A 9,566-nucleotide genomic window follows, 5' to 3' on the forward strand; every position below is an offset into this window, starting at 1 on the left:
AACATTTTAAAGTTCGAAAACTTTATATTTAATTAGTGAATCAGAGGAATCATTACAGATTTGAATCAAAAGAATTTTATAAAACAGTATCTATGTCGAGTATTCACATATGCTTGAAGAATCATCTGCTTTGTCATCAGTTTCTTTATCCAAGTCTGAGTTTAGATGATCAAAAAAAGAATCAAAGTACCAGGGACAGCTTTCATTCCAGTCGCCCCTGTTAGCACCCATTCGCCATTTTTGATCGGCAATCATTTCAGGCGAGAATCCCCATTCTTGCATTTCTTCGTCTGTATGATGAATCGCTAAGCTGTATTCTCCACCTTCTCCTAACTCCATTACTCGAAACTCGCAGTTCCCAAAATTATTTAAATGCTCAAATTGTTCAACCGTCCACTTGAACCACTTCATGAGGAATACACGGCAAGTTAACCCGTGTGATACGATCACAAGATTTAGGTCACTTGAAGGGTCCTTGTGAAGCCTGTTCATATCAATGTCTCTCCAAAGAGATTCAAGAAAACCTGCACAAGATAACATTTGGTTCAAATTTTGCTCGAATGCATATATATTAGTCTAAAGGAACTTGATACTCGGCACTTAGAACGTGTGCATGTGTGAATTTACAGTTGCCTACGCAAGGCTTCCCAAAATCAGCATACAATATGCAATTTGATTCCATGTAATATGAAAGCATCCTCTTGCAGTATTTCAAGGAAAAAACACAAAATTTACACCAAAGCTAAAAAGTTATTAAAAAAGGCAGCCGATTGATCAGCATTACTCACTGCTAGATATGCTTCGTTCACTTGGAAAAACAAACGTTAACCCTAATGACCAAAAGACGGGTTTACAACTATATTCCATAAAAACAGTTTCGCAAAATAGAAGCAGATCCTACTTGAGAAAAACACATTTACAATATGGGAAGCCAGAAATTGTCACAATTAAACATGATTAAGCTTCAGGTCGCATATTACAGGTATGATAAGATAACTATTCTAAATTTCTAGTAGGCATAAAAAGTCCAAAAGGGCATATGATTTATGCATATAGCAGTCAAAAAGATTTTATTAGACTGCCGAAAACTGGAGAAGGATTCCTAAAAATATCACTTCAGATAATCCATTTTCTATCACTTTACCATTATCATAACACTTATTTTCTATCACCCCTAATTGTATCAAGAATATTTTACAAAGAAACAATCTTTGCCGTTAAAAAACTTGTAATGCAGTTAACCCAACCAGCTCTGACTAACAACGCCAATCACTTCAGCATTTTAACCCGAACACTCGAGCTCAGCATCAATTTATCACACTGTATTAGGTTGCTTTTCAATTTTAAAGGATATTGATTAAGAGCATAAAGACAAGCTTTCTAAATTCAAATTCTAAGTTCTCTTCTAATTATCCTATACTTTCCCCTAAAAGTTAAAACAAGAATCACATAACTAATTTCAGATCATATTGTTCATTTCCTAGCTTAAGAAATCAATCTAAGGTAAACACACCATTGCACCAAACTAAGTAGCACAGACACTTCATTCAATCAACGTGTCAGATACTTGACATTTCGGCCACGAAACTTCAATCTTCACCTAAGAAACCTTAAAACAACACCATTTCTCCGTGTCCGTACTACCTAGCACCATACTACCATTATGTTGAACACTCCACTAATCTAATTTCTTGCTCTAATCACATATTAATTAACAAAATTAAACACCCATCAACCAAAAAACACTAAAATTCAAGAACAAGAATGAAAAAAACATACTCGAAACACGATCGAAGACATCAGCAGCAGACTCCCCTTCAGGAAACCGATAAAAAAACCTCCCAAACTTCTCCCTAGTTTCTTTAATCGCCTTCATCCTCTCCGTCACCTGAAAATTCCCAAAATCCTGCTCTCTAATCCGACACTCCTCTCTAACCCCAATAATCTTCTCCCTCTCAAACGACCGTCCGATCTCTCTGAGTGTGGATCGGGTCCGCTGGTATGGCGACACGTAGAAGTAAACCCGCGAGTTCTTAGTATTCGACTCGGTTATTAGATCACGTAAGTGATTCCCCGCCGTTCTTCCCTGGGCTAAACCTAACGGCGTTAGTTGAATTTTGTTGTCCGGCGTTGTGGTGTAGGCGGCGGTGTCTAGGTTTCCTTCCGACTCGCCGTGGCGGACCAAGATTATACGTTTTGGAAGATGGTGATGATGAGGATGAAAGCGAATCTGGTGTTGGTCTTGCTTCATTGGGTTATTGATTTGAATTTTGAATTTGTGCTTGCTTACTTGAGATTAAGAGATTTTACTTGAAATTCTGGTGAAATGTAGATCAAATTTATAGTGTCTTGTTTGTCAAAATTCCGTATTCCATTACTGGTTTCCTAGAAAAGAAAATGAAATAACTTCTTGACTAGGTAGATGATTCTTTTCGCATTTACCCACTTCAAGTTTTCAATTTTACATCATTTTTCTTTTGACGATTTTCAAAAATGTTGGTTCAGAAATGAAAAGTGCTTAGCGTATTTGCATAAGAGAAAATTAGCTCAGGTGCTAGTTTTGGCCAAATTAATGTGAATATTACGGGCCAAAAGTTCAAATTGACTTTTATGGTTTCTATTTTTATAATTTTAATTTTATATTTTTAATTTGCAAAAAGATACTTTTCAAATTAGCAAAAAGACTATTAACATAAATGGTAACCTCCCTCTTCTATTGCATGTATCTATTTATCATTGATATTTCCTAAATTCTCTCCCTAATTAACTCATCTTTCTCATTCACAAAATCTTTTCCATATTATTTTATTTTTTGATTGAAAAAAATTTGAAATGCCGAATACTAAATCTTCCTCAAATCAAACTTCTTCCGAATAATCTCAAACCAAGAAAATCTCAATGACTAAATCGAAGAGGGTCGCTAGCAAACGGAAGGTAGAATTCAATGAGCCTCCATCTTCGAGTAAGAACCGTAGAGTTCTTACTAATCAAAAAGACAGTAGTAGTGATTTCGAGGCTTTCACGGTCACCGACGATGAGAAGAACAAAACTAGTGGTTCCTCTTCTTCTTTCTGTTAAGTTATTTGTGATTTTAATTATATATTTTTTACATTCAATTTTAATTGTTTATCAATTTTTCATTATATATGTTATTGTGGGTGTTTATGTGTGTGTTATTTGTTTTTAGTTTTTGAATGATTATACAAAGGATATGATTTTGTATATTTTATAAAATTATTGAATATTATTTAGAACTAAAGTTAATATATTGGTTCACTGATTTTTTTTAGCTATGTTATATGTTTTTCTCATTTTTTCTGTTTGCTGCTACTGTTTTTGATTTGATAGGTATTAAATCAATTTTGCAATTAGTAGTTATCATTATTTTGATTAACTGATGATTATTTAATTATTAATTGATGGTTATTTAATGTTTTATTGGTTGTTATTTATCTGAATTGACTTTATGATGTTAATAGTTTTTTTTCTTGAACGTAATTTACCAATGGTTAACTATGTGGTAACTAATAGTTAACTAATTTATTTTTTAAACAAAAACATGAATTTATAAGTTTTTTGATCTACCAACCCAACAGAATAGGTAAGTTTTTTAATACAATTTTTTTTAATGTATTATTACTTATAATTCTGCATTTTTGTTTAGTGATTGCGGAGTGTTTGTATTGCCTTTTGTTGAGCATTTGATCCAGAATCCTCCAATTCCAGCAGCATTTTCCATTGAGAGCTATCGTGAATGTATTTCTTTCATGTTTTATCAATATGATAAAATGAAGCAAACGAGCAACATTGACAGCGATGAGGAGGTGAAACTGAAACCAAAGCTGAAGGGGAGGCAGAAGAATTAGATGTCTTTATAGTTTTGGAACTTTTAGATTTTGTTTTTAGTTATAAACTGAAAACAGTTGGTATTTTGTAACTGATTTGTAGGCAAGTTTGTTTTTCCTTTATTTTATTTTCAAAACATTTTGTTATTATCAAACGTATATTATATTTTGTTTACCATTTAGTCACCTTTACGCATGTTATAATTTTATTTGATTATAATATATGTAGTATAATATTAGTTAACTAATAGTAAACTATTAGTTAACTAACAGTTAATATACTATTAGTTAAATTATAAGTAGCATACTATTATCTTTTTAAATGATAAGTAGTATATTATTAGTTAACTAACAGTTAACCAAATATCCACGTAAAGATACCTTTTAATTACTAAATTTACAAATAACATGTAAAAAGAATGCGTACTTTAATAAAAATAATAATTTCAATCTAACAGTATATAATTCAAATACAACCATTAAAAAAATTTAATTGTTCATACACTAATATGATGTCAAAATTATCTTCATTTTGAAAGATTATGGCATAAGTATCCCTAATTTCTTTTTCAGCTTTACTTGTCAGATTGGTCAAAGTATAAGAAGCTATGAATCTATTTTTGTAACTCCATTCTTGAACTAAAACCCTCAAATACTCTATAAGTGTTGAAATAGGAGATTCCCTTGCTGATTGGATTGCTGCATTAACAGACTCAGCAATATTTGATGTCATTGTGGAGTACCTGGTTCAATCCAAGTGATGAGTACAATTAAAACACTGAGGTTGGTTAACTACTTAGCATTTTTATAAAAACGGAATAATTGAAATAGGAAATCAAATCATTTACCTGTCATACTCCGTCATGGTAAACTAGAACCTTTAATGTGGCCATTCCTGCATTAATATGATATATATTTATTAAAAATCACATACCTTTAGTTAATTAATAGTTAACTTCAGTTATTGATAAAACAAATTTAAAAACATTGTTTTTAGAATAAAGATTTACAGAAGCAGATTTTAATCTATTTTATATTGCATAAAAAACATGAAATTGCTTTAACAATTTATTTGTTTATTGTTACGATAGAAGCATGTAATTAACCAATTATGAAATAAAATTTCAGTTATTCATTGTTTATTTTTTTTCTTTTGAATCACAACTATTTAAAATCATTGGTTCTTTCAAATCATTGGTTCACATATAATTCACCAATTATAACACATAATATCAGTCAACTGTTCATAATTAGCTTCTTTTTATTTTCAGAAAACACTAAAAAGACAAATTTAAAACTAAAATTGATATATGCAAATCAACCATGTAATTAACTAATTTTTATTTCCAGAAAACACTAACCTTTTGGAATGGATTAATAGTTTATTGTCTTTCTTGCTGAAATATTTTGGTTTCTCAATAGATTTATGATTTGCTTTTTTCAAATGATTTATGTTTGTAAAGATTTTAGTTGCTGTTATATATGGAAGGTTTGTTTAATATTTTCCGTTATTTCTATTAATGAATCTTGAAGATTCTTGAAAAGATTTTCTTAATATGTTAGTTTGCCCATTTGTAGGAGATATTAAATACCATAACAGTTGGTTTCCTATTTTCATGCTCACCGTATTTCTTATATTAAAATTGATATTTATGCAATCTTAAATTTGGTAACTGTATTATTCAACTTTGATTTTGTCTCTAGTAAAATTTACAATATTTTCACTCATGTAGGATATTTGTCAATTTTTCTCTTTGCATAAAGAATACTTGTACATGGCTCGATCTAAAATTGTCTTTTTCTATCAAATTACTATTATGACAAAGAAAAAACATGACGGGACAAAAAGAAATAGAATTTGTCAAATCGCCGGATATTGTTATTTTCTGAATAAAATATTATCGGAAGAAAGACGACGACAATAAAATTTTATTATTGTCCTCTGACGCGATCGGCACGATTTCGTGTACCATAAACAACTAGACTTTTGTGTATTTTGTAGATATCATGGATTAAAAAACAAGAGAGAGAAAGAGATTTGAAAGGAAGAGAGAGGCTCTAGATGTTAATAACAAATTATTTTGTTATGAATGAAGTTCTAATTAAAAGAAATGTATTTTTATAATTAATTTATAAAATTATACTAGGAATTCATAATCTAAATTTTTTATAGTTATTTTTTAAAAGGGTGATATTTTAAAAATAATTTCAATTGTTTTTACTTAAAAAAGAATTGTTATTAGGCCTGATATTTTAAAAACCCCCGACCTTTTAGCCCCTTTTCAATCATACCCTAACGTTGAAAATTTATCAATTTTACCCTATTTTGCATTTTTGTGTTTCCAATTGTACCCTGAAAAATTAAATTAACGTCTTTTGCGTTTGAAAATTTATTTAAAACATTCTTCATGTCTCGCATATATTGATTGTATATTTTTAAAATTTATTTAGATTTAGTTAAATTAATTAAGAATTTAAATCAGTCTTAATTTGATTATGGTTTTTAGTTAGTTTTTAAAAATAAAGGACTTATTTGTAATTTTTTGAATAAAAAAGAATTTAATTTCATGTTTAGACTTAATTAATTGAATGATTTCATCATTTAAGTAAAACAATTAACAAAAATTAAAATATTGGGGTACAATTGAAAACGGAAAATTTAAAAGTGGGTAAAATTGACAAATTTTCAACGTCGGGGTGGAATTGAAAAAAAGTTTAAAGGTGAGGGGTTTTTGAGTGATTAGGCCTTGTTATTATATGTGAGTCAAATAAATCTGTCAACTATGGATAAAAAAGACTATAAAATAATTAAACCAATGATATCTCAGCTCTTTTAAACTTATTATCCAAGCTATTTTTTTATCAAACAAGCTGCAAAACTTAAACAACTTATGTCACTATATATATTATCCAGTTGTCACTATTAAATCGTGATCATCTAATTTAATTATAAATGAATAAAATATATTTAAAATAAAATAATCAAGAAAGATAGGTATTATACATATAGCAGTATTATTTTAAATTATTTGAATTTGCACCATCAGCATTCTTATGAGATTAAATCAGTCAAAATATTATGGCGATAAAACTTATAAAATTCAATCAAAAATATAAATGACAATAGACTTATATCCGAGAACCATCATGGTGGCACGATGAACTTATTTCTGTGTGACTGATAACGATTTTTCTTGTTAAACATGATTTTTAATCTATTTGACTAATTTTAGTAATGTTAAAACGTGTGTTTAGTAGACTTATTTAAAGATTAAAGAATTTGACATTAATATTGGAAAGCTGTTTAAGCAGCCAGATTGTCAAATGTTTAAGGAAGTTTCTTGCGTCCATTATTTTTGTCAATCATTTTAGGCATTAAACCAACAACCTAGGGATGGCAATGGGGAGGGGATTCCCCGTTCCCCGTGGGGACCCGCCCCTAATGGGGCGGGGAATCCCCACCAATTACCCCCATGGGTACGGGGATGGGGGGAAATCATTCCCCAACCACGGAGATGGGGAGGGGACGGGGAGTATAGTCCCCACCCCATGGGGATCCCCATCCCCGCCCCTATGGGGATCCGATTTATATTTATGTATATTTATATTATATTATAAGTTTTAGTATGTTATTTATAATTTTAAATAATTTAATATAATTTTTTTTATTAGTTTCTATTTAGTTATAAATATATAATATTATAAAAGGTAATAGTATTTTCTATAATGATCTTTTTTTTCAAATATCTTATGAAAATAATAAAATTATTTATAAATTATATTTAATTGTACGGGGAACGGGGATCCCCATAGGGATGGGGAATCCATGGGGATGGGGACGGGGATGATTTTATCCCCATTAATTAAATGGGGACGGGGATGGAGATTTCCCATAGACGCGGGGATGGGGATGGGGATGGCTTCCCCGTCCCCACCCCGCCCCATTGCCATCCCTACAACAACCAAATATATATTCCTTCACTCCTTCATTATTATCTTAACATGAACCACAATTTCATTATGCTAAATATGATTTTTTTGGGTAATTTTATGAGATGTTCTCAACCAGAAATTTTTAGGTGAAACGAGTCCACCACATAGGATTATGAACTATCTATTTGATACGTGATACGTGATACGTGATACGTGGCGTGATTATTTATATGAGCCAATTAATAAAAGGCACATTAATTTTAAATAAAACTCATTAATAATTGTGTTTTTTTATTAATCGGCTCATATAAAAAATCACGCCACGTGTCATGTATTAAATGAATGATTTATAATTCTACGTTGACTTGGTTCGCCTAAGAATTTTCCGTTCTGAACGGATTTCAACTATAAAACAACACCTTTAAACTTTCCACATCTATACTAATTCCCATTCAAGTTGGATAGGTCGTTTGTGTGGGAAAAAAAACTCTGGCCCTAAATTTTAAACGGCCATATATGAGTATGATTTGAACCCGCGACCTCACTTAAGTCACAAGAGCGCATTACCAACTCACCTGCACATTGAAGTTGTGCTAATTATGAATTTTTTACAATAGGTCAATCTTATTGTCCAAAAAGTTATGTTTAATAGGCTAATGATCTGAAAAAACCTCCACCTTTTAACCCTTTTCCGTTTGCATTATGACGTTGTAAAATTGCCGGTTTCACCCACATCCGCACCTTTCATTTTCAATTGCACCCTCAAATATTAGATTAACCTCTATTCACTTAAAAAAAATTCAAATCAATATTTTATATTTCAACATATATTCTAAATAGCGTTTATTATTATATTTAAAATAAAAAACTCTTCTTTTCAAAAAACTCAAAAGGTAATAATAGTTTTTTATTTAATACAAATAAATATTTTTGTGTTATAAGTATAATTTTTTTGTTATAACATTAAAAACTATTTAAAATATATGTTAAAATATGAAATATTAAAAAAGGGTCAATATGATGTCTGAGCATGTAATTTAAAGCAAAAGGTGTGAATTTTAATATTTGCGGGTGCAATTGAAAATAAAAGGTATAAATTTAGACAAAATTGTCAGGATGCAAACGAAAAATAGATAAAAAGTGGGGTTCTTTTTCCGGACTATTGATCTTTTTAAAATTACTATCGGTTTAACTTCTTTTTAATAAAAATGATCTTAATTTAATTTCAACAATTTTATTGTTATCTTAGTCAACTATACTTTTTTTTGTTGGTAATTTAGTCAATTAGACTTATCCAAATATAAAAAGAAAAAGAAAACCTTGTCAATTCTATGTCATTTAATCTAACCTTTTTGAATGATCATGCCTAACTAATTCTGATATAGGCATTGGACAATATTTTATCAAGATTGTGTGTTCAATTACTAAAATAATATATTCTTTTTTCTATCCTATTTTTAATTGAAATAATTCTCTTTGCACACCATTTATATATATATATGTGTGTGTGTGTGTGTATGTGTATTTTTTTTGCATTTAATTTTTAAATAAGTTAGTAAAATATGAAATATAAAATATAAAAGTTAAATTATATTATATTAAATAATATACATAGAGATTTAGCCAATTAGAATGAGACTACATGAGTAATATATTGAACAAATTATTATGAGGTCTCCATATTTATCACAATTCACACTTCAATCCCTCTTGTTTAATAGTGAAACAATATGCATGGTCCCTAATTTTTGTTTCCGTCTACAATTTATTATCTCCATCTATTTTGAA

General features: G+C 29.8%; 1 protein-coding gene across 1 annotated transcript; it reads right to left on the reverse strand.

Moving 5' to 3' along the window:
* Nucleotides 1-12: 12 nt before the first annotated feature.
* On the reverse strand, nucleotides 13-2,530 carry LOC126671804 (phosphoglycerate mutase-like protein AT74). Its single transcript, XM_050365608.2, has 2 exons — nucleotides 1,780-2,530; nucleotides 13-524 (listed from the first exon to the last, which is right to left on the reverse strand). The coding sequence occupies exons 1-2, from the start codon at nucleotides 2,249-2,251 to the stop codon at nucleotides 91-93; spliced, it is 906 nt and encodes a 301-aa protein (XP_050221565.1). The 5' UTR covers nucleotides 2,252-2,530; the 3' UTR covers nucleotides 13-90.
* Between the last annotated feature and the right edge of the window lie 7,036 nt (nucleotides 2,531-9,566).

This window comes from Mercurialis annua, linkage group LG3, assembly GCF_937616625.2.
Source record: "Mercurialis annua linkage group LG3, ddMerAnnu1.2, whole genome shotgun sequence".
Taxonomy (NCBI): domain Eukaryota; kingdom Viridiplantae; phylum Streptophyta; class Magnoliopsida; order Malpighiales; family Euphorbiaceae; genus Mercurialis; species Mercurialis annua.